Source organism: Lutjanus erythropterus, chromosome 3 (genome assembly GCF_056507025.1).
Source record: "Lutjanus erythropterus isolate fLutEry1 chromosome 3, fLutEry1.hap2, whole genome shotgun sequence".
In the NCBI taxonomy this organism is placed as follows: Eukaryota; Metazoa; Chordata; class Actinopteri; order Lutjaniformes; family Lutjanidae; genus Lutjanus; species Lutjanus erythropterus.
This window is the reverse complement of record NC_139319.1, coordinates 35,633,094-35,659,522: the sequence shown is the minus strand read 5'-3', so window position 1 is coordinate 35,659,522 and position 26,429 is coordinate 35,633,094. Positions and strand designations below refer to the sequence as shown.

Genomic DNA, 26,429 nt, shown 5'->3' with positions numbered 1-26,429 from the left:
AGCAGCTGCACCAGACAAGACGGAGAGCAGCAGACAGTGAAGGAGAGTAATCTGATTGAGAAAAGTGTGAGGAGACATCTAACATGAAGACAAGTACACACTCTCTCTCTTTCTCTCTCTCTCTCTCACACACACACACACACACACTCAAATATATGAAATCTAATATCTGCCATTTGCACCTCACGTACAGAATACTGATACTGGCAGAGACAGAGTGTCCTGAAGTACTGTAGCTTCACCTTAAGAAACCTTTGGCACAGGTCGAGAAAGGCACCATATGCCAGCTATAAAACACACACACACACACACACACACACACACACACACACACACACACACACACACACACACACATAAACGAGATAACTGAAGATTTTTATAGCCTGCAAAATTTATGTTATGGATACAAAAATGTGCTGGTGCAAGAAAAATTGACTTTCACTGATCTAATTCAAAACACAAATCCCCCTGTGGCCTCTGTGTCAATACTAGCTGAGCTACTGTAAGTATCATTTAGATTCATTAATTCAGTAGGAAGAAGACTGCTTGCTGGTAAACATGGATATATAAAATGTAGGTTTCAAATAGTTAAGAACATTTGACTTCTCATATGCTTTAGGCCAGAAATTTACTTGCCTCTCAGTTGTGTTTGTGTACAGATAGAATTAATTTCTGAGGTTTTGCACAACCTTTACAATCGCAGGATATGCTAGACAACCGTGATGCAGAATGATGCATATGTAAACGCATAGTGAAAAGCAAGAATGTCGCCGACTCAAGTGTTCGCCTTAATCTATTGAAGTATTCCATTATGCGTTGCTAACAGGTCCTCAGCAACCATTTTCCTCAGAAAATTTTAAAGTCTGTGTAAAGAAAAACTGACTCACTGTACATGTTAGAACATAGCTGCTGAAAACATGGAAAAACAGAGAAAAGTGTAATACTGAATTCTGGAGTTAGATTGGCAGACTGTTGATCACAACAGTCCCCAAACTCTATATAATCCCTGAGAACCAACATACGAACGATATCGCCTCCCCCTCCCCTCATCCTCCCTAACAGTCAGTTACGAACGTACCTTCAGCGATGCTCTAAGTCCAAATCAGCCCAGCAGCTCACCTCAGCTCACTTCAGTTCCAACAACCTGACACAAGAAAAAAAAAAAAAATCCTGTCACTGTCCTCTGGTTCTAGTGGCTCAAACGTTCATGTTTCAGGTTGCTTTCAGGTCGTAGTGGTGTTTGACGCTGAGACAGTGGAGCAGACAAATTCCTGAAACCTCTTCTAAACCAAGGCTGTCTTCGACTTCTTCACTGATGCAATAGAAAACCATTCTCGTCAATATTTGCAAACGGATTAGGGCCTACACTGGCCACCAACCACCATACACCCCCAGAGCATATGACAACCTTAGAAGGTCTCCTGAAATTGAGCAGCTTTGGCTTTTGACCAAAGCAGCTCATCAGTGACATCAAGTGATGGTCTGTGCATCAGCAGGGCAGACATAGATCACCAGTCATGAACTTTTTAAGGTATAAACAGGTAATATGCTGTATAAGACCTATATATACAAATAGTAGCAAGTGTACCAGTGCGGTGCAAGTAATGTATTGTGATGAGCTTGAAGAGTTCAACACAAGTCTTATTGCCTGTGTCCCTGAGCCTGGTGGTGCAGGACCAGATGCTGTGGATCACAGGAAGGTTGCTGACGCAGAGATGGAGGTCGTTGTCCTGCTACCCAGATGTCAGGGCTCTGATGTCCTCTCTGTAGGGAGAGTCATCAATGTCGGCGGTCTTCAGTAAGCTTGATGGGAGGCCACAAAGTCATCATTCATTGCTAAGTGAGGAATCACCTGATCACCTGTATGTAAATATATTTTTCTTCACACATTTTTTTTCCTCTCTGAATTTTTGTGGGAGTTTGTTTTAGAATGGAGCAGCACCAACAGCAAAAGCCTAGTTTATTGATCAAAATACATCAATACCCCAATTTTTCAAATTTCATAGATTAGTCAGTTGAGGTGGTTTATACAACCGGACATAAGTTATTCTTGAAAATAACTAATTTGTAAGATGCTTCGATTGACCATGTTGGAAATCAAATGCTTTAAAGGTGAAAAGCAAATAGTCAAAGAGAAAGAGGACATGTGATAATTAAATATAAGGATATCGGCATTCATTTTCAGACATTCTCTCCTGGAAGACATTTAGCGGGTTGCACTCAGCTGTTAACATGAAAGGTGACAGAACTGGTTGTCAAGAATGAAAAAAGAGATCTTGATATTTCAAACCCCGGCTGCTTTCTCGCCTCTGCACAGCTGGCTGAGTGAAGCGGGTGTGAACGTCAGATTGATGGTTTTGGAAAGTAACAGAAATGGTCGAACACAGACACCCCAATCTAATGTTGGAAAGGTGTGTGTTTGTGAGGGGGCAAGCGGTTCTGATAAAACGTACTGGCCATTTTAAGTCTCTGCTGGTTGCCCGGCAACCTCACAGTCAAGACAAGACCTGCACATGACCCGTGTAAGACTGTGACCTGTTATATAGTGTGTCAAAAAGTGAACTTCAGAAGCGCTGATGGGCAGATTTTGTACATTGCGGACAGAGCTAGTCTAGTCGTTTCCCCCTGTTTTGAGTTTTTAGGCTAAGCTAAGCTAAGCTAACTGCTGCTGAGTAGTGGTACCAGATACTTGGTATCAGTCTTATCTACCTCTTGGCAAACAGAAATGGAATATAATATTGATAAATGTTTAGAATCACCTGAAAATAAGAATTGCGTTTTTGTCACTGTAGAAAGAGACTTTTTTTTCTATGTAGACTGTGAGTCCTCTTCCATGTGCCGCCATGTGTCTCCAGTAGCTCCTCACAGACAACCTAAACAGTTTCACAGGAACTGAAGGCTCTCCTACATGCTTGGCGGTTGGCGAGTTGGTAGCAATCTGCTATTTCACTGCTAGATGTCACTCAATCCTGCACACCGGTCCTTAAATCTTTCAGCTTTTCAGCAGGTCAGTCAAATCAGTTAAGGTCAATCAGGCATTACTTTTGATGGACTGTACTTACCTGTGTGTTCGTGCACTATTTCTGCACCATCCTATAGTGCAGAAGTTCTCAAATAGAGATCTGGGGATCCTCAGAGGTCCATGGCACTCTGCCTGGGGGCCCATGAAAAGTTATATGAAGAGTAATTTAAATGATCATGCTTGTTATATTGTTATTTATTATACATTCTATACAAGAGACTTCATTATAGCCTGCATTTATGTTATGAATAGACTATTAGCGATCATTACTTTTTTACACAAACAATTTCCTTTCCATAAAGAATTAATATGACGATCATATTCAAATCCCAGACTAGGCCTATTATTCTTTTTATGTGTTTTATTAGGCCTATTTTATTTTGTATTACTTATAATTCATATATTTTTATATTATTTAAAACAATCAGAATCTTCATATTATTTTATATATGTGTGTGTGTGTGTGTGTGTGTGTGTGTGTGTGTGTGTGTGTGTGTGTGAATGTGTTGGAACAGTATTCTGTGTTGACATGGTGCGAATATTTTTAATAATGCAATGTCTAATGTCTTTCTAATACAGTTCTCTTGTGTTGTTCTTTCACATAAATAAGAAGAAGTTAAAAAAGAAAAAACAAACTTACGCTGAATTATTCCAAAGGACATATATGAGGGGGTCCCAATGATATTTTCTAAGGGGTCCTTAGCTGAGAAAGAAATAAATTCAACTCAAATGGCTGACAAAGCATTTTTTGATTTTTCCTCTTGTCCTCCTCCTATATGTCCATAAGCAATAATGGTCCATCAATGAGGAGGTGCAGAGTATGTAAATGGCTCCAGTATCCCGCATACACACACACACACACACACTGTAGCATCATACATCTTATTCACCTTGAAGCCACATAGGTACTAAATCATCAATGGCAGTTCAAATTACACTGAATAGGCCATAGGGCACATGCTGCACATCACCTCAAAATATTTTATATTCATATTAATTCTTAATTTATCTATATCAAATAAAAAATATATATATTTTATGGAAATCCAAACGGATCCAAATTCTCATTGTCAAAAAGAGCTGCAGTGATATGAATATTTTATTTATATGCAGTAAATGTTAGCAGTGAGATTGCAGCAACAAAGTCTTGAGGGAACCTGAACTTAATAAAACTAAGTCACAACAATTCAACTAAACTGTTCCCGCTAAGGTGAACACCTGCAGAAGCACTGATGTGCACCAGCAGCGGCGGTGAATGTTGCTCGCAAGGGAGAAAAACCCTGACACAGCTTTAAGGATTAAGGAAGTAGAGCAGAATATCTGGAGACATACAATTAGTAGTGCGGTGGCTGAGGCAGTAGGGTCTCTAAAACCTAATTTGTCTTGTGTACTTGCCTCTGCAAAGAATGAGGGACAGGTCAGACAGGGAGGGGAGGACTGGGCTTCTTGAGGAGTGAGGATCTGGGAGGTTGGAGGTTGGCAGCCAAGAGAGGACTCTGGGAAAAAAAAAAAAAGTAGAAACTTAAATGCAATAATCATATTTTAGTAGAGGTAGATGAATCGGGTTTATCTAATATCTGTTACAGTGTTATCTTAACACTTTTTCCCTTTTCAATATGAAAAAAAAAAAAAACATGGTGGAAGAAATACCAAAACACTTTTTACTTACGTCATGTATAACAAAATACTGATAACAGTTACTGTTTATTATTTTGACAATTACAGAATGTAAAGTTTCTAGTAAAGTAAAAATAATGCAGAAGGACCCCTTTCAGAGTGTTTATTATGATTGATATACATGCATATATCCTATTTATGGATGATATATTATGATGCATGAACATGTAAGCAGTGTTTTAATGCTGTAGAGGATCGGTCTTCAATGGGGGTTCTGGGACCCTTAGGAGTTCCTCAGAGATACTACAGGGGGACCACCAAATTATTGTTTTCTAAGAGATTTTTTTTCTTTTCAAAAATTAAAATATATCTGCAAATACACATAATTATGAATCCAACATATTATTAGCAAATTGGCCTATTTGTATATTCAATTTACACAACATTGACAAAAGGCTGCCCATTAATCCTAACTAGTTAGGAAAAACCACCTTTGAATAGAAGAGAGAAGAAGGTGAGGCTAACACAGCTAACATTAGCTATACTGCAACTGCTGCTGACTTAGAGAGGAAAAAAATAACTTTTCTCCTTGAAATAAACTTGAATCCTTGAGTTTTAGAAATGAAAAAATGTAGCTCAAAAACTGTTGGTTTTAACCAAAATATTAAAATTTACACATCATTCACTTTAATTAATTTTTTAATTTTTAAATACAACTCTTTTGTGTTTCTAAAACTCAAAGATTTATGTTCATCCAAAGAAGGAAAGTGAGTCATCTCAACAAAAGATATGTAGTTGGGTAAAACTTTTTCATAACTCAAGTATTTGAGGTGGGCTCAACTTTTTCAGTTTTACAGTGTAGACCTACAACAATGATACATGAAGATTAAAATGAAAAAATAAACTGTTGTTCATTTCCATATAATTTTTGTGAAAGCTACAGTGAGCCACTGGAGAGCAGGCTAAGGGGCCACATGTGGCTCTGGAGCTACAGGTTGCAGACCCCTGAGCTAAAGGGTCCATGGCCTTGAAGACTCCATGTTGTAGAGGGTGGACGTGAAGTTAATTTCAACTACTGTATTATGTTTTTATGGTGCTTTAAATTTCATAATCTGATCATTCTGCATGTTTTGCATGTAAAAGTAACTATAGCTGTCATAGTGAAGCAACCTCTGAAATGCAGTAGAATTATGAAGTAGTAAACAATGGAATTTGCTCAAAACTATAAAAACACTGTGAACTTGCACTAGAGTGGAATTAATGTTACGAACAAATTTGGTCATGATTATCATGCATTTTATTGGAAATGAGACAAACAATACACAGGTATTGCAAGGTCAACATTTAACCTAACATCGTTTACAAAGAAAAAAAAACTTCATACAAAACATCCAAACAAAAATTCTCCAAATGCTCAAACAGAATTAAAGACAAAATGCAGTAATTAATCTTTATTAAAGTTGTTTTGGCTAAAATTTTTCAACAGTTCTGATCAGGTTACATTCATGTGTAAACATTGGTATGAGGCAAGACATTGGAAAACCTACAGTCATTACAGTGTCCATCCGTCCATTGCATCGTTAACAATAAAATGCAGCTGCAGGACTTGGAGGTAGCCCCTGTCTATGCTGGTTCAAACACAACATTTTGTTTGTGATCAGAAAATAACTGGACAAAGCGCTCATCTACAGGCAGCTGGCTCTCACCCTGCTTTGTTTTTGGTCGAGGACATTAACATGAGAAAGGAGCGTCGTCGGGGCACATCATGTCCTGGTCCCTCGCAGATGATGAATATTAACATATATCAGCTTTGTAATGTGCAAACAAACAAATTTCACTTCCTCCTCATCGTCCTTTGTACACTGTAGCATCTCTTATCTCCAACTGTAATGATTGTTTGATCGAGGGCACTTGTGACAAATACATTTGGAAGAGGAAAACCTTTCTGGGAGCTACATTTGATTTAAGAGTTCCTATTAACGCACATGGTCTGTTTTTGATAGACTGTTTCAAATGTCATCGCCACAAGAAAAAAGGCATGGATGGGAGTTTTTGAATTAACTATAATTAACATTTACACTGGTACATACTGTACATACCCAGTTCTTTCCCCAGCAAATAAGCAACATTGGCTTTTTCTGATGGAAAATCATTACTGAGACAGGTTTGGGGATTGCAATTGCAACAGGCCAACAATATATTTATTTTTTATAAATAATTCTATGGCAGGATAGAAAAACACTTTTCACATACACCTCTGGTGAATCCATTTTGACACCACTGCACCTTCCTAGTTTGGGTTTCTGCTTTGACCTTAAAGGGATAGTTTGGATTCTTTGGTCAGTTTATTACCTACAGTAGGTGGCGGTTGGCAGGACCCCCTTTTTGGAGAAGCAACAGGAGTACTGGTGTAGCAATGTGCTGATGTGGCAGAGTCAGCAGCATAACATATTTTAAACAACTTAAAAAAGTTCCAGCTAGAAAGAGTCAATATCCATTGAAATCTAAATGCTATATTTAGAATATTTTCTCTGCTTTACCTTGCTGTCAGGAGGCCTTTTCCAACAGGAAACTGCTGTTATTTACCTTGTCATTTACCTCGTAGAATACGGGAGTTGCTGGTCTACTGCTGCCATGATTGTTTACTTTGCTTGTGTTAATGTGTGACTTCTGTGAATCTGAATTTACCTTTTAATACACAGAAGTCAAACAATAACAAACAAACTAACTGATCAAAGCCGTGGTAGATGGGGAACTCCCGTGTTCTGCAAAGTAAAATTTATGTTTTTGACAATGGAGTCTGGTGGCTTGGGAAAGAGCAATATTTGGCCTATACAATGGTGGTTTCCTGCTGAAAAGGCTGTACAAATATTCAAAATATTTTGCACACTTAAACTCATATTGACCCTTTTTTTTTGGGTAGCTAAAATACATTTTGTTGCTGCTGTCCACAGCAGTTCATTGCTTTGCCTCTTTCGCACCCAGTGTTAAGGTAATACAATGATTGTGAATAAGAATCACATACAACCCCACTTCAAATAATCCAAACTGGCCCTTTAAGTCAGCTGACTGACAAGCTAATGGCTCAAACACAAAGATTTCAAGGCTTGTAATTAAATGGCAAGACTGAGTTCATCTTTAACGTTATGTCCTCTCATCTTTTGCTCTTTTTTCAGGATAATGGATAACAGGAATGAGCTGCAACACAAAAACACAGATGGGTTACTGTATATTATGTCATAGCTTCTTCACTAGCCCACCGATTAATACTGTAATGTTTTCATATTGTATATTTCACATCTCAAAAACTGCTATTTGGTAGTGCTGGACTTTTACAAAGTCCTATCACAAGTCAGTTTAATTGACAGTTTGGGCAGTCAGGCTTTCCCACAGAATAGGCATCATTCTCCTAACGCTTTCTTCCTTTTGTCTGACACCAAATACTTACATATCTTTTAACTTCATACCACCATCTGCTTCCACGAGCTTCAGGATGTGTCCAACATAAAGGATGCATTCTGAATTATGTCCTTGGTGTATTAGTTGTGGGATCTAGAGCCCTGTTGAGTCCCTGGGTGTTGCTCTGCCCCCGCTGCATGGTCTGAAGGTCTACAGGGTTCAGTGGCCTGTCCTTCAGGCCCAGAGGGAGCGAGTGTGCTGGAGGAAGCTCCAGCTCCAGGGTGCAACACCGACGCCCCCTGCTGAGTCCCAGTGTTGATCTTCTGGTCAGTCAGAGGGCTGGTCAGACCCAGATTGGACAGAGCATCCAGGGTGCCGTCTGGGTCCACCATCATGTCGATCACTGTCAGATTGGAGCAAAACAAACATTTAAAATGACTTGTCTTGAATTTAACACATTTCCAAACAGCACAACACACAGAAACCTGTAATTTTATGTGTCTTAATTCACTATAAACTATGCATCAAAAAAGTATCACGTCCATACCAAGCAGTTGTCTTTCCACTCTCTTCAGGTCTTGAATAATGCTTGAAATCTCCTGTTAAGAGAACATAAATAAAAAGAAAATCAAGGCTGGGTAAGGATGTGATTAAGTGAGTGAAAGTTCATTCACCAAATAAATCAACTCAGTTCATCTATTCGTTGGTGCAGGAATAAGTTTGGAGCTGTGCCGTGTGCATTCAGTGATGCTTTATGAGCCCCGAGACTGGTTGGTGGATAGAAATATCTCCTCAGGGGTTCACATGAGGCCAGACTGGGTAAAATGCAGAATTTATGACCACAATGAAGTTTTGTGGACGCTGAACTTTTTGTACCCGCAACAACAGCTCGTAAGTCTTTTTTTTCCCATCAAAACAACCATATTTGATGTACACTGTGCTCCAAAAAGGAAATCTGCAAGGTAATCTAAATGGTATGTGCAAGACTGAAGTGTCTTTGATTTGATCCCCCCCAGACAGCTGTAATACTGTCAGCACTCACTGTGATTGCTTCAGTAAGTAATCAGATATTGTGTGGTACGTGTGGAGAAATGGAGCGAGTGGATTTCATGCAGTAGGGCATTAATCTCATCCTGTGAAAAGCTAATGGATTACTAACATAAACAAATTCAAAGTAAAATAATTTAATTACTGTGGCCATATCAAATTGCCTTTCAGTTATTGTTATTTTGTCTTAATTTATGCCAAAAAAGCAAACATTATGTTGATTAGACTTCCCTGAAATTCAGCTGGCTGGTGACTGTATTAAATGCTTTGCAGTTACGAAGCACAGTAGACCTTTTCAACAACCGCCACTCTGACATAAAATAAAAACAGATGTTGCCAATAATACTAAATAAAAGGTTCATTCAGACAAAGTCATAGTTTTGTATTTTTCGCTTGTTTTTATTCTTATTGTGTTTTTAAATTTTGTTTTCAGTTTGTTTCAGTTTAGTTTTTATTGCTAAAAATTGTTTAGCTTTATTTATTTATTTTTTTATTAGTTTTAGTTTGAGTTTTAGTGTTTATGCTAATGCGGGGGAATTTGTCAGGGGCAAGATTAGAAGTTCAGAATAGGAATTACAATATAAACACATCACCTTGTAAAGGCAATTGACTCACAGTCATGTAGACATCCCAGATTCAAAAACTCACACCAATGTCACCTCATGCTTGTTGCGTTGACAGATTTGACCAAATTGACCAAATATCTTTGTTTTCTGTTGTCTAGTTTTTAATTTCTTTGTGCATGTACACTATACACTAACTTTACACTTGCAAACAATATGATTGTGCAGATTTTTTAAAGAGTTAGCAGTCAACACCTTGTGTCATCCTTATTATTCCATATTAAAGCCAAATATATAGTAGCCTAGTTACAAAGTTATGAAGACAGAACACTCACAGACTAACACACTCACACACAAGCACATTCACATAGGCACACATTTATTCTGTTTTCTGTGACCATCTTTCTTTAGAACTGTCAGCCATGGTTAAACCCACAAGATCATTTAGACATGACTTGTGGTTTGCACATTTTTTTTGATACCATATATTTTGAGCTTGTTTTGAAATCCTCACCACATAGATTCGAGTCAGCAGCCATGCTAAGCAGCTCGGTGATACTGTTTGCAAATGAGCTTAATGCTAATATTAGCATTCTAACATGCTTAAAATAACAAAGCCAACATGTTGATAATTAGCAGGTATAATGTTAATCATGCTCAGCAACTTAGTTTAGTGAGGTATCAATAAACTAGCTACTATGTTTATGGCAGAATCTGCTAAATGTTTTGTAAGTGTAAACAAAACATGAAAGCATGTAAACTTGATAGAAATAATGAATCGATTTTAGCAGAACCTTTGAATTTGAGATTTTCTTTCATCACCAAAGTGTGACTGCACCATCAGCTCTGATGTTAACGCTAACTGAAAACAACACATGATCGTCATACAGGTACAAGGGGATGGAGACGTGTTAACATTCAGAGTTTTTTGAGCAGCATCTCTATTTGTTCAAAATCTGTGGAGGTGTCGTCAGACTTCTGCAGGCGCAGATTCTGTTTGGGCCTGCTAATTAGAAATAAATGCAGCTGAGGCTGATGGGACTGTCATTAGTACCAAAATGTTAGACAATGTGAAAATTGGACCTGCTGTTACTTCATCCTGAGGGTAACACGAATGTCTGAGCCATATTTTATGGCAAACCATCTAATAGATGAGATATTTCAGTCTGGACAAAAGGTGCACTGACAGACAGTGCCATCCCCAGAGCCACGCTGCTAGCATGGCTATAAATATTACTGTCTTGTCTATTTCATGAGCCTTCAGCAGACAAAGTGTGAGAAGTGGACAGGTTCATCACCTTATTGGAGCTCTTGAGTAGCAGGGAGTCATGCTCTGCCTGCAGTTTGCTCTCAATTTCTTCCCATTTTCGTTCTTTATCCTTGAAGAGGATCCTGGAAGTTGGTACAAAAATAGATGAAAGTAAAATACATGAAAATATGTTTAATATTCATGGAAGTATTAGTTGACAGTTAGATGATTTCTTTCACGCCTTGTCTGTAGATTGTGGAAAAGAAAGAAGGCCTTTGAATTGTCATCCTGTGTGTGATAATAAGACATGTAGCTGGTTGTCAGTAGAAACCTTTGTGATGTGCCACTCAAATTGCTGGTTGGCCTAATTTTGACATAAAACACAGGCAGGAATCTTAACACACTGTATAATATGTTCCTACTTTGACAATTATATTCTACATTTACCAGCAGTAATAAATTTACACAAAATTACAATAACAGCAAATTCCTCCATGGACAAACTCCCTGTTTATCAATGCATCACAATGCTCACCTGATTTTGCAGGTTGTTTTGTCGACAGACTGGCGTATCCTTGTGGAGAGTTGAGTCACAGATGCTAGTAGTAAACTGTCTAGCACCGCCTGATGAACAGAAACACATTAGTGCCACTTCTGTTTGACAGTGACAGACAATGAATGCAGATGGTGAAAAAGAAGACAGAGAAACTACAGAAGCTAATACAACCTTTTCAATGCTATTACTAAATTTAGCCTAATTATAGCCATGACTATTTATGCATTTACACACATGCATTTGCAAAAACAGTCTTATTATCCCTTAGTTTTGGTTCCTATCTGCAGTTGAGGGGTGACTGTAGTTCTCTTGAAGGGAGCTCCCTCTAGTGGCACACTTACAGTACAGACCAAACCTGTCAACCCTCCTGTTTTTCCTGGGATTCTCCTGCGTTTTACCCTTCTTTCCCACTGTCCTCCCATTTAAGTATTTTCCCATGAATCTCCATTATTTTAAATGTTTCTAACAAAAAAACCAAAACAAACAAAAAAGGTAGACATAGAAATAGACCAGACAGGCGCTGATCAGAGCAGAGGGATAAAAGTTTAGCAGTGAAGTTAGGGCAGTAAATGAAGAGTCCCATGAATAAAAAATGCAGAAGAAATATAGGAAGTTCCCCAGTTTTTCTTCCCAGCTGCTGGTTAAATGTGAACGGAGAGTCTGTGGGATTATAAACCTGAGGAGAGTGGCTCAGGAGTGCCCTCTGCTATGCATAGAAGCAATTTTTTTTACAATAGAATAATTAAATTACAATAAATATTTAAAAAGATCCACATTATGAGTTTAAAAGTTATGCAAACAAATAAACTCTGGAATAACCCTGTGGCATGCAGAATATCTGTATATTGCTCAATATTGAAACAGACTCACATCATCTCTATTCCATGTCTGTCGGCGGATGGCACGGGAGCTGCCTCCACCAGATCCTCGGGGTCGAAGCTCCACAGGCCGCCCATTGGTTCCCATAATGCTGCTGTGGTCTGTAGGACCACCTAAGTCCAAGCTGTCATCAAATACACGCTCCTCCAACTGAAACAGAAATCCAGAAATCAGATCCTGATTTTGGTCAATTCTAAATAATCTGACTTTATTAAGAATCTGAATTTCATTATGAACAGAATCTGGGTAGGCAGCAAATAAATGAAAGTTCTGATATCTCGCAGCTGATGTATCTGTCAAATAGATGAAACAAATTATGTGCGTGTTTTCATTTATTATGTGTTGATTACCAGAGCTCCAGGATCAGTGGCTGCAGGGCTGACGGAGTCGATCTCTCCTGCCACATCATGAATTTCTCTGGCAAGCATGGCTAGGTCTTTGGCTAGGTCTTGGCTAATCCTGAAGAACAAACACAAACATGAAATCACCATGTGACATATGTTAAACCAATCTTTCTTCTTGTTTTATTTGGTGATTTGATACACTTCATGCAAGAGCTCATAACCATCAGAAGCACAGCACAACATGCAATAACATCTCTATACTTCTTAGCATGAGAGGCATGTTTGAATACTGTAATCATGACTCATCTCTCAAACTGCACTGGAGTACCTCTCACCTACGTACCTGGCTATTTCCTCGCTGTGTGCTGTCCAGTCTCTCATATACTCGTCCTGTTCCCTGGAGTGCTGCTTCAGTGAAGCCAGGCTCGCAGGATTAGGAGTTGCTGGGGCTGAACCTCCTAGCTGGGCTACCCGAGTGGAAGGGAACGGCCGAGTGTGGCCCTGCTTGGACATATGACGGTTTGAGCCGTATTCGTCCTCTGAGGTGGAAGCATACTCCACAGGCACGCGGCGCCACCGAGAGCCCGCTAATATGAAGGAGGAATGGAGTGGATTAAAATTCAATGTAAACACAACATTCAAGTTGATATGGCAGACGTGTTGGCAAATGTGTATTTGGCAATCTGAGCAATGTCCAATATTAACTCTATTTTTTAGCTCTGTTTTGGTCTCCACCAACTCATGAGAAATAAATCAGGCTCTTTAGCTGCTTAATTTTGCACCATGTTCACCAGATAGTTGCTAACTTTATCTTCTGTTTGGTGCAGGACCGACTGAGAGTCAGCTAATATCAGGAGAGAATGGAAGTTACGATTTTAACTTCAGAGGGCGCTTATAATTCTACTGTAAAGACAACAATCATAGTGATATGGCAGATGTGCTAGTAAAGAGTTGCTTATTTTCACCTCCAACAGACACTGACACTTTTAGCTCTGTTTTGGTCTCCACCAGCTCCTGAGAAATAAGTCTGGCTCTTGAGCTGCTTGATGTTCCATGATGCCCACCACCTAACTGCTAATTTTGTCGTCTTTTTGGTGCAAGGCAGGTAGCGTACAGTGGAGATTTTTCACACAGAACAGCTGCCTGCTGTCGTGGTGGAAACAAGAATTTACCAAAACAGTAAAATTGTGGGCTATAAAACCAAAACTGCTGAAAAAAGCTAAAGTGCTCCACAGAGCTGAGGGAAAATGTTAAGTGATCATTTTCTGTGGATTCATTACTATGAGTGACTCCTTCAATTATAAATGGTAACTGTTACTATATTGATGACATTTTTAGTTTGAAAGGTTGCCATTTACAAATAATCATATAATGTTTAGGCAATAAAAGCATCTGAAAAAGAACATGGAAATAACAGAATGTGTAAAGAATAATACTATTTCCATTTTTACTGAACCTGAAAGGAAATTGTTTACTGTGGAAAAAACGACTTACATGCAGGTGTGACATGTCCGTAGGTGGAGGTGCCTTTGGTCTTGTCAGGCAACTTGGAGGCGCTGTTAGCCCTAGCTCTGGGTCCAGACGCTGCAGTGATATTAGACCCTCTCAGTCCTTGTCTGATGGCATAATCACCTGCAGCACTTCGAGCCCCCAGACCTCTACTCCTCGTCACAGTGGCCTCTGAGTCACTCTGGGCTGACGGGGAGCCCACCCTTGGCCTCCTCGGCTGTGCCAGAGCCTCTATCCTGGACATTCCCCTCCTTGCCATCCCTGTCCTGGATGTGGAACTCGCGGTGGAGGCCTCAGAGGCTACCGACATCCGGTCAAGATCAGCAGGTTCAGTGTCTGATGAGTCACCCAGCCGGGCTCGCCTCAGCAGGGAAGCCCTGGTGGGTCTCGGCTTGGGAACACTGGTGCTTTTACTGGCTGCTGAGGAGGCTGGGGCCTGGGTGATTTTAGCCCGACTTGACTTGGTGCTAGCACCCACTGTTGTACTCCCAGTCTGGGCTCTGGTGTGTGAACTTCTAGACTCCTGTGTGGAGGTGGGCTGGGAGTCAGATAGGAGTGAGTTGGAGTTGACATCATCATCAGTGAGGTCCAGGGAAGTCCAGGGGCGGCTGGGCTGTGAAGGACCAGACGCCCTGGTCTTCGCTCTCCTGTCCTGGGTCTCTCGGGTCCCAGCGGGGCCTTTGCCGGATGAGCACACTATTGTTCTCTCCTTCTGCTGGGCTGCAAGAGTCCGGCGTTTCTGGACTACTTTTCTCGCTCCATCCGCCTGGCTTACTGTGCTGGTCGTGTCCACGTCTGACTCTGGTGACATGGAGCCTTCAATGGACTGGCTTGGTGGATCACCCTGGTCAGATACAGTTGTCTCTAGAAAAGCTGCCACAGCTTCTGAGTCTTTCTGAATTGTGGCACTGTCTATGCCAGCCTCCTTACTCTGAGTTCTGCTGCCTGTCAGCCCATCTATCCGAGGTATGAGCTCAATGGGCACGTTGGAGCTTGGTTTCTCCACAGTAAAACTCTCCTGCCTCAACAATGGTTTCCCACTACTTTCCCTTGCCTTCTCCTCCTCCTTTTTCCTCCTCCGTGCCTCCTCCATTCTTTTCTCCCCACTGGTCAGTGGACGAGGGGGGAGCTTGGCCAACACACCTGACTTGCCTGATCTCCCGCCACCACTGTCCTGCGACTTGGCTGGTGAAGAGCGACTGGGGCTGCTGCCATGGCTGCCTACGCCTCCAGTGCCATGAGCAGGGCGAGTCTTTCCCCTGGACATCTTCTCCTCCTGGTGCTCCTTCTCCTGTAGCTCTGTGTCCTGTTTCTCTCCCATATCAGCACGCAGGCCCGAGCCTGGAGTCCTCCTTCCAAGAATGAGCTCCTCACCAGGCAGCTGAGGCAGGGTTCTCCTCTTACGCTCTGCATAGCCAGATGAAGCAAAAGAGGCTGAGTGGCTAGACTCACTTATTTCAGCTGAAAGGAGACAAAAACATTTTGTTAGCTAAGTGAGTCCTTGGATTAATGTGTATCATCAGTGGTGGGTGTTATGCATGTCAGCACTGATGACTGGTGCTGTGGTTTTGATTCAGCGATTTTCTTTCTAACAGATGAACCATGAGACATTATTATGTTCTTCTTCTTCAAATGAAAAGATTAATTCATAATCAGTAAATGCATTCTTGTTCAGTTCAACATACTTCAAGGTTTTGCTGCCATAACACACCTGGTATGACATAATGGTGGCTAATTTTACCTCAAGTTTAGCAAACTTTAAATAGATTGCTTTCTAAATGACTATGGAGTCAGTTTGACTGCCTCTGTGATGCTCCTCTACTTCACACAGTTTCACTTACATTCTCAGAGAATGTAAGTGAAAAAATATTACCTCATTTCTTACATTAGTTGTAAAAAGGGAATCATTGACTATCTTAAATATGTATTAGGAATTTTATAGTTTTTATAGTTTTGAGTTAGAAACTAATAAATGCCTTTGGACAGGTATTTACTGTAGTCTTACATTATGTCTAACAGCATCATAAAGGTAAAGGTATCCTGGCTGTTGTGTATCTATAGGATCAAATAACATAATTATGATCCCATAGACATCCAGGAATTGAGCAGAACTTAACATGGTAATGTGCATGACACATTAGTTAATTAGGCCATGTTTCCAACTATTAGTAAATTTATTCTTATTGAAGAAGGATTTAAGAAACCTAAACCAATCTAAACCATAGTCCTGGGCAATAAAACAATAATGTTATGTATCAGCAATAGACACTTCATCAACAGCAATGAGAAAATTATTTAACAAAAAGTTTAACAGTTTTACCTAAATGCATTAAATGCAAACCACCATGAAAGCAGCCTATCGTATCCCTTGATAAGGAGTGAGCTACAAGTGACATGAAAACAGACAGTTATTGAACAGGTGTGTTGTTTTAGATGCACCATCAACATGTGACACAGAAATGACATGGACTGGGAAAATCAGTGCACATGATGCAGAAATTGCTAATAAAAAAAAGACCGGTCAGCTCACCAGTTTTTTGATTTAAAGTGGTTATATTCAAAATGAAAAATTATCAATAATTATTGATACGACTGAAATCAAATGTTTTGACATTTTATCGTGATACATTTTTCATCTGTATTACCCAGCTCTATGAAACCATGAACTTTAAATTCAAAATCTTTGTATCTTTCCTGTTCAGGTGAGATTTTACGTACCTCTGTCCTCTGTGACCATGATGTGACTCTCCCCTCCTGATCCCTCAGGGTCCGTCCTAATGTGACTTGCAGCCAGAGTGGCCCACTGTGAGACCCAGCGAGGACCACCCACCACCAGTTCCTCAGGTAGAACCTGGACCAAGACATCAAAAATACATGAGAAAAAAAAAAATCAATTCTTTATTCAAACAAAATTTGAATGCATTTCATGAAACACAGAGAAATACACTTGGAGTATTACAAGTTTGTAACATATGAACTATATGACTTAAAACCCTTTCCTTTCTCATTATCCTTTTCTAAGCGATATGTATCCAGGAAATTTCCTGTAACTATTTTACATTCTGAAAGAGGTAAGTTTTAAAACAAAACATGGTTAGGAGACCAGGCAACATTTTCCTTTGTCAGCAAAGACAATAAAGATATAGCAACAAAGGATACATTAATTCAAAAATATAGCATTTAAATATAGTAGCACTTGCTGTTTTAGGCTCGTGACATTTAGAATAAAATGCTGAAGATGAAACATTGTGGACTGCGTATTTTTGGCTTTCAGTTTAGCAACAACTTTTTGGTTTGAATTTAAAACCTTTCAGTTCTTTTAGTACCTCTGTCTCCATGCGTCCAGGTTTTCCTCTGTCCCCAGCACCAGACCTCTGTGAGGTGAGCCTCTCCCTGTGGTCGGCACCTCCCAGCCTGGTCACACACACAGCCTCCTGCTCATCCACACCAAACACCTGCAACTTACACACATGCAAAAAGCTCACAAATACATACCGTAAAATGATCATGATCATATAATCATACTGTTTACTAAATCTAGAGATTTAGAGAGATTTAGAGATTTTCTTCTTCCACACCTTGTCAATCATTTTCCTTGCCTCTTCCTCTTCATGATCTCCATTCTCCAGCTCGATGGTGTAGGTCCCTCTGTCACTGTAATCATCGCCATGGTGATAGCACTCATCACGGCCACTCTGCTGATGTGGCGCTGAGCCACGCCGCCTCTCCACGAACCCACCTGCCACTTTGGAAGTCGAAGACTTACGACGACGAGCAGGACTGTCCTCCTCTGCGAAGAGCCCCTCTGGTACGTTAGCGCGACCCTCTCTGATCTTCATCCCCGCACCGCCCCAAAGGCCCCATGAGCGGTCCTCCATCGCCACAGCCCGGCGCTGCTCTCTGAGTGCGTTCTCTGAATCGCTCTGCGTGCCGTCCTCATGTTTACTGTCTGGATAATAGAGGGATAATAGGTCAGAAGGTAAAGAAAGGTTTAAAACGAAGCTTAGGCTAAATTAAACTGAAGTGAACAAAACTTACACTAAATACAGACACACATGCTGCATCAAAGTCTACACATACACACCTTTAAGACTCTTCAGCTGTACAGGCACATCACTCTTCACGCTCTCCCCATCATCCTCAGCTACTGCGTCTTTCAGAGCCAGCGGCAGCTCATTCTGGGCCAGCCAGTCAGCAACTTTGACCTCCGCAGCTACCATGGCTGTCTGAAGTGGACTCAACTCCTCGCCGACAGCCCTTTTAGGACGTGGCCTAGTCTCTGGTCCCGCCTTCCCCACTCGCTCTTTGACAGTCACTTTACCTGTTGCTCCTGGGTCGAACTCAATGGTGAAGGAGGCGTGACCGTGGGTGGGCTCTGCAGCAGAAGAACCACCAGCCTCTTGCTCTCGTGAAGGGGCTTCACCACTCGTTTTACCTGCTGAGGGAGTGTCCTTAGTTGGGATCTCAAAGTAGCTAGGCTCCTGATTGGAGGCTGTTTGCGGAGCTGACTTTGGGACATCTGTGCTTTTCTTTGTGTCTGTCAGAATGAAAGTAAACATGTATTTAGGACCACAAAGTCTAACTCGATCCACATTGATTCCTGCCTCAACTACATCATAGGATTGCAATTTCTGCAGCATTGTTAATACCCGTTTCAGCTTTTTCTCGCTTTCGATCCGAGCTCTTCTCCTCAGGCCTCCCAGGTTGTTGGTCATCAGTGTCTCCATCTCCCCACCAGGCAGGCTGCCCATACAGGGGTGTGCCTCTGTGTAACACTGCCACATCACCTGGAAAAAAACAACATATAGGTTTGTCTTGCATGGGAAGCTGCATTCACCACAACTGAAACATTTAAACAGCTTAAGACGTGAAGATCACCATCAGACCAGCGTTGGATAATACTGCCCACAGCTGTTTGTTTGCTTTATCAAATTCTACGGGGCTGCAACTAACTATCCATCTTTCAACCCCACATTTAGCATTCATAGTGACTATATAAATAATCAATAGTGATTTATAATACATTATAATGTAGTATTATATCGTTGTAAGCAAACTGTATTAATATAATTTAATTTTTTATGTATCTTAATGTCTTTTTAGAGTTAATCCATGTATTTATCAACAACTACATCCCCATGCTTTAAAATGACTAAAAAGAGTTTTTAACTGTATACAAGCTGTTAATAAATGCTTTATAACATGCTGTAGTGTTTTTTTTTTTCACGTTTGATTACAGATGTGTAATTGCTTTGTCAATAAAGTTGGTAAAATGTGCCAAAAGTTGTGTGAGAAGACAATTATTCATTAGGCCCCAGAGTGACCTTATAATTATTGGAGTTATAACTCATTCATGACAAACACACTGATAAATACCTGAAAATGTCCTGACAGTTGCTTACAGTGCTTACAGTGTGTTATAATATGTAATAAACATATAAACAATATTAAGTGTTCATATACTGCTTATAAATGCTGAATGGAGGGATGACTGTGGGTTAATAATATACTGTCCACCTGTTGCTAGTTTGTTAGTTTTTTGTTCTCTTAGTAAACAAAGCTATTACTTGTTTACTTGTTTAAATGTCAGAAAATGTCAGACCTAAACTCAAAGACTCTTGGTTAACAAAGACATAAAACAGAAAAAAGAACCAAATCCTCAAATTGAGATGCAAGGACTAGCAAATGCTTGGCATCTTACATAAATTACTTAAAACTGTTGACAATAAACTAATTGACAAACCATTTCAGCACCAAAATACTTTTAAACATAAATAAACATTATTGTGTTATTGTAAAACTTTTCGAGCAAGTTTGTCTGCAGATTGAGATCTGTGTCACTTATACCCTCACGCAGTGTTGTAACTTGCGTCCTTGGACATTCTCACCTGTCTTATCCTCCGCCCTGCTGGCCTCAGCAGGCTTGGCAATGGGTCCCTCACACACTGCTGCTGCTGCTGCCTCGGAGGGTTTAGATGATTCGGCCTCTGGAGGTTTCTTCTGGCTGAGCTGAAGCTGGCTGCTGAACTTCTCATGCTGACAGACAAGCAAGGAGAGTTTAAATATACAGAAGTGAAACAGTATTATCCATTAAAAATTTGAGAAAAGAATCATGCTTCACACATTGTGCAAAACTTCAGATTATACTATTTTTTTTTTGTCACAGCCTAGCATAGCAAGGCATTCTGAAAATTACAACTGAACTTGCATGGTCCTCATTAAGATGAAGTCCTATCCTTTCTACAGCAACCTGGACAGTTTGCTGTGATGAAACAGCAGATTCATCAATCTTAAAAAGTAGTATTTTGCTCGGTTCAGCAGAACTCTTCACTCTCTCTGACTAAAATTCCCTTCTCAGGATTTTTTTACACACTAAGGAAAAAATACAAGAGCTTTCTGCCTGTACTGTTTTGAGCAGGCATATTTACTCTACCCATTAGCACATGAGCTCTGGCTGCTAGTTTCTCATGACATGTACAACGTCCCGTCTAACCTTGAGGGCCTCCTCTGGAATATGCAGCTCTCCTCGAACCACAGTGAACAGGTTGGTATGTGAGGCAGGTTAAGGTAAAAGATGATGAGCTCTTTGCAGGGGTGGGAAACATGCACTGATAGCCTTATTTATAATGCAGCAGGCAGAGCGCAGAGAGCATTCACAGCTAGTCAAGAACAGATTAAGTTACAGAGTTGTCCATGTCCACTGACCTTGTGCTGACTGTATCTCAAGTCTTACAGATATACAAGACCTTATTCAAAGGATATCGTATCCAAACCTCAATTTGTCATCAATTTTCAGTGTGACGTAGATTTGCTCCTGTATCCGGACATCATTGACAAACGTCTGTAAATAAAAGCAGAGTTTGATTAAGAACAACAGGGTTAACTTTACAGGCACTTTCTGTATTTTTCAACTCTATTTGTCCATGTTTTTTTGTCTAAGTGACTAATGGGGACAAGAATTTTTGAAATTGACTCAGTATTGAGGGAGAGCGCTGCAGTCGACAGAAGCCAAATTAAGCTACAACATAATCCTTGAGGGCAACTGCACACCATTAATGTACATCCACTAAAACTTCTTGTTTTTGCCACTGACAAGCTCAGATTGTTATTCTGTATGTATGTATGTATGTGTATGACAAAATTATGGGAAGCATCACTACAAATATATATCTTTTTTTAAGAGTAACATTCACTTTCTTTATCCAGAAACAGCTGTTTTATTGCTCTATCCAAACTGATTATTCTCCCTTAACATAATCATCTTCATTCAACTAAAACTTACCAAAAATGTCTTGGCTCATGTTTTCACTGTTCTAATAATCACCAGCTCTGGTTGTTTGGTCAAAATAAACCCTTTATTTGCTGTGTTAGATGTCAAAATATCAGGAGAGGGAACGAGAGGAGCGTCAGACATCAAAAAAGCACAGGGGAGAAATGTTGTGTACAGCCAGGCTATTTTCACATCTAACAATATGACTTAAGGGTTTATTTCCACCAAACCAGAGCTGATGGTTGTTTGCAAAGTTGGAATATGAGCCAATATGTTTTTGGTGACTTTTATTTTGTTTCTGTCAAGTTTGATTTTAGTGTTTTATAATGATAAAATTACCTCTTTGTGTTGGTGGAGTCTGGTGGCTTTTGTTAGAGTAATAAAACAGCTTTTTCTGGTTACACAAAATATATCTTATTCTTTACAAAAAGGTCTCTCACTGTAATGATCCTAATAACAGTCTGAACCTGCCAGCGGCGAAAACAAGAACTTTTAGTGGACAAACATTGACAGTGCTCAGTTGCCCTTAAGGGATTACACTGTGGATTAATTTCACTTCTGCCAGCTGCAGCGCCCTCGCTCAATACTGGACCAGTTTCAAAAATTGCTGTCTCAATTGGACTTAAGACACAAAAACATGGGAAAATACGGTCCAGATTGAAAAAAGTTACCCTTTAAGGCCTACTGACAACAATAAAATGCCAAAATTTTGGACTGGATTAGTCTGAATACTTGTCAGGTTCACTTATTCTTGACACAGTTATTTCCTGATCAAATGAAGTCGTAATTGTTAATCTGTTCTTTTTACACTGTATTTTGGCATTAGTCTTGTCTTATTTGATTGGACTTATTTATACGGAGATGTTCAGGTTATTTGTAAAGTAGTAGTTTGATAAAACAAAAAAAGTTTTGTAGAAAACTGTGCTAATGCTCATAGGAGTATAACATACTGATACAAATCTCATATTGGCAGCAACACTGAAACTTGCAAAATGCTTGACAGCCAAATAAATAAAACAAATGATTTCTGGACAGATTGAGGGTAGCTTTGTGCTAACACTAAAATCATCTTCAGCAAACAATTTAAAGATCCCCTGCAGACATGTTTTATTAAGACCATTCTCAGTGTCTGTGCACTGGAGTCTTCAATTTTTCTCATCAGTCTTGTGTAAGGTGCACAATGGACTGTGATTGGCTTTCAGACTAGCTATGATGTCACAAAATAATTTCAAACATACACATGTTTAACTGAATGCGAAAACTAACCCTGCACAGGCATTAGTCTGCAGAGTGACAGTTCAACATCAGAATAAAATAACAGTAAGCAATAAAAGATTTTTGTTGGAGGGGGACTTTGGGTTAAATTCTGATTATAATAAAGTCATTTACTATATCAGAGTTTGTTTCTTCTCTAACCAGTAAGTAGACAAAGCAGTTAAAACACTCACCCCATTTAAGCTGCCCAGGTCCTTGACTTTATGTTCATCTGTATTCGGCTCATAGTTGATGACGGCATGCTGTTTGTCCACACTGCGGGACTAAATCACACAAAATCCAGTCAATCACTGTAATCCACGCTAATCTCAGCGCTTCAGATGATAATCCAGCCTTGTGAAGAGTAACAGCTAAGAGCTTGTGTCTGGAGGAGTGACAGTACAGTGCTGTACCTGCAGCATGAGCTCACAGTCGTCTCTCCCCACAAATATCATCTCCCTGGGGAGACGATGACGCGTCCCCCCACCGCTCACCAGGAACCAGGACGTCAGACTCATCTCTGCCTCGCTAGCTCACCTTTGACCCTTAATGCATCCTGCTGGAAACAGGAACAGTGTTACATTGAGGTTATTCATCTGCCTATCAGTCTGTTTATGAGTCACACTTTGATCAATAAATAGATGAGTTCTTACAAGGCTAACAGGCGTGAATGAGGCCTGCTGTTTCTCTCAGTTACACAGAGAAAATTACTTCAACATCTGTGAATGACCATGTGTGTGTGTCATGTGCACAGTAGCTATTTAAGGTATCGCCCAAGGACAATGACATGCCTATGTCTCCTTGTAGAGCAGCTAACAACGTGAAGGAAGAACTATACATGTAAAAATCCACTTAACAGTTTACAGAATAACAGGCATCCTAAGAAACTTCCAAATTGAATCAGTCTGCAGAGCCGCGCAGTCACCAGATCCAAGGAGGACGACTCGGGGTAAACTACACAACAAATGTCCAGAAAGACAGAGACAATGGTACATGTAGGGGAGAAAGGGGGCAATTTTTTTCATTTCCCTTCATACCTTATAAGCTACTTGAAATACATTAGTCATCTTTTGATATAACAAACATACCGTATATATGTGTGCTAATGAATAATACAGTTCATATATTTTGACTCATAAGGACAAAACTATAACATTAAATTTAATGCAAGAAGACAGACTGTTACAGTTATCCCCTTGGGAGCAATTGTAAAAATAAAAAATAAGTCATATTAACCTACTGCATCTCAAATAAAAGCACATCTCAGAATAACATTATTGCTTTAGTATTTAATAATGTTATTTAAGATTTGCATATGGTTCAAATTCTTCTAGATGTCAGGCATCATACTCAGTCAAAGCAAAGGTCTATTTATAGTTTTGTAGAAGATGAGACAACTATTTTATCTTGATTCTAATTAGTTGAATTGAGTTAAAAGTAATTTTACATTTAGATTGAGTGAAATATGTTTATTTTCAATCAGAAAGGTGAGTCAGCAAACACAAAAAAGGTGCTTACACTGGGTCATGTGGCTCGGCAGAAAGCGAGTCCAAACATTATGATTTATTGTGTGTTGCCTGTGTTTTATTTTTGTACTTTGTATTATGAATGTGCTTTGGCAATACTGTATTTTGCTATGGTCATGCCAATAAAGCCTCTTTGTATTTGAATTTGAATCCCACTGAGCATGTGCAGTATGAGTGTCGTCACTCTTGCTTGTTTCTAATTGGAATGAAGACAGAAAAGAGTTAGCATATTAGCACCAACGGTTCCCTTGTCTCAAAACTAATGGGTTTTTTGAATGGGCTTTTCATTATTTGCCTGAAATAAGGTCTGTGTTAACACAAAATTAAGATTTTCAGGTTTTGTGCAACAACATAAAACACATCTGTAAATACCTCACACATGAATTTTGAAGTTTTCATGCATTATAAAAAAAAAGGTAGTTACTAACACTACCACTAATACTAGTCACTTAGTTGGGGTGACCTTGAGTCATGTGACCATGGTGTAGTTCACTTATAGCTTCATATTAGCTTTTTACTTCCGGTGATTCCATTTATGCTTCAAAAATAATAAGACATACATTTGAGTATCATAAACTTTTGTTTCCAAAATCCAGTGGAAAAAAAAAACATTTTTTTGTGGAGGGAACTGGAGTGATGCTAAGTTCCGGGTTGGCCAACAAAACTACATAATCCCTGCAGCACTCTATCGTGCCCAGTTAGAATTACCCCCAGTCTCCCCTACATTAGGACAGCTAATTTGATTGGACGCTGTGCTGAAAGTCAGAGACAGCACACACACATTAGCACACACACAGACAAGAAAGAGGCAGGAAGTCGGAGATGGGGAAACAGAGAAGATAAGGAGAGCAGTAATGTTTTTCTTCTCCGCTCCCCATCATTCTCTCATATGATTTCCATGCAGTTGTCAGATATCCCATGCACATGAAGCAGCACAACAGCTCTTTTCAGTGAGAGAAACAAACAGGAGCAGGAGCATCCTGACTGAGGCCCTGCTGACTCACGCTCTCAACGAGCCTTTGGTGAATTAGTGGGATTTAATTACGCATACTTTGTCATATCTGTGGCTCCTGTTTATGCATCAGCTCAATCCCAACGGGACATGACAGCCCGGCTCTCTCCACGGAAGAATGGACGGATTAACCCTTTACGCGGCCTGGCTTCACACTGGCCCAGATTTGCCTTTTAGACGCTTGACCACACACGGCTCCGTCCACTTTCAGACATGAATCTAGTCTGCACATGACAACACATCAAGTGCGCTTAGATGCGGTGGCCACCGATGGGTTGTGGGCTGGTCGGCCAATGACAGAGCAGAGACAGAAAATTAGCTCAGTTAGGCCATGTCTCAGTCCAGCGTTTATCATGGAGCCATTTAATAATGACACCATGCTACACAGGAATATTCAGCTAAAATAATCTATTGTTATGCAAAGATTACATACATTAAAGTATAAATCGATATATGGCTATAATGTTTTGGCTACAGTGTGGATGTTTATTACCGACTTGTCATCTGAAGCGTATTGATCCTTAACGTGCAGGATGTCCCTCTTCATTTACGCACGCTCTTTAAGACACATACAGGCTAATTTAGACAGATTTACGCAAACACATTTCACGTGTTGTTGAAAATCACATTATGGAGGCTGTCTGCTAACGTGCAGCCAGAGGCTCTCCCGTTATGGACGACATATAGGTTTGTCGCACAAACACAGCGATGCTCATTTCACCGTCTCCTCCATCCTGAGCGCGGAGGAAGCGGCGCAAGACAACAGGCTCGACCCGACACACGGATAGACAGAGGATCGTTACAGTCACTCACCGGGCAGGTGCTGCTCTACGGACGATCAGCATCCGATATGTGGGAGGATTGTGAACGGAGGTGCTGCTGCTGCTCCTACAAGCCCCGCTGCCCAGCCCAGCTCCTCCGACACCGCCGTGTCTTGGCCTCACGGTGGCGCTGTGAGCTCATTCAGCACATAGAGCACAAGACGTTATGTAATACTGTAGTGACAGCAAACCATGAGTAGCCCATATTATGTGAGTGATTCTGGATTTTGGAAAATGATTATAATATTATGTAACCTTAAAACCTTTTCACAGCAGCCATTTTGGGTTATATTATAATGTGCTGTTTCCAATATCATCAATATTGTTTCTTCTATTATGTTTAGTGTCTGTTTTAATA

The 26,429-nt window shown here is 40.2% G+C and overlaps 1 protein-coding gene across 2 annotated transcripts; it reads right to left on the bottom strand.

The window, feature by feature from the left end:
* Positions 1-5,916: 5,916 nt before the first annotated feature.
* cep170ab (centrosomal protein 170Ab) lies at positions 5,917-26,429 on the bottom strand. Of its 2 annotated transcripts, none has more exons than XM_084715939.1 (19): positions 26,064-26,429; positions 23,126-23,271; positions 22,907-22,996; positions 20,951-21,029; positions 20,682-20,740; positions 20,077-20,224; positions 18,838-18,975; positions 18,273-18,725; positions 17,767-18,137; positions 17,515-17,643; positions 16,907-17,039; positions 14,174-15,649; positions 13,023-13,266; positions 12,686-12,794; positions 12,327-12,485; positions 11,436-11,524; positions 10,950-11,043; positions 8,589-8,640; positions 5,917-8,444 (listed from the first exon to the last, which is right to left on the bottom strand). In XM_084715939.1, exons 2-19 carry the CDS (start codon positions 23,228-23,230, stop codon positions 8,182-8,184), a joined length of 4,191 nt encoding a protein of 1,396 aa, XP_084572065.1. In that variant the 5' UTR covers positions 23,231-23,271; positions 26,064-26,429; the 3' UTR covers positions 5,917-8,181. The 2 variants fall into 2 exon arrangements, with proteins under 2 accessions (XP_084572065.1, XP_084572066.1); XM_084715940.1 differs by having other exon boundaries at positions 23,126-23,268.

Excerpts from the sequence above, each read along its gene's own strand:
- cep170ab (XM_084715939.1), bottom strand. The coding sequence starts at position 23,230 with ATGAGTCTGACGTCCTGGTTCCTGGTGAGCGGTGGGGGGACGCGTCAT. Across the intron at positions 18,976-20,076 it reads CAGGGCGGAGGATAAGACAG|GTGATGTGGCAGTGTTACAC; the intron begins GTGAGAATGTCC and ends GTTTTTTTCCAG. Across the intron at positions 12,486-12,685 it reads CCACTGATCCTGGAGCTCTG|TTGGAGGAGCGTGTATTTGA; the intron begins GTAATCAACACA and ends TTTCTGTTTCAG.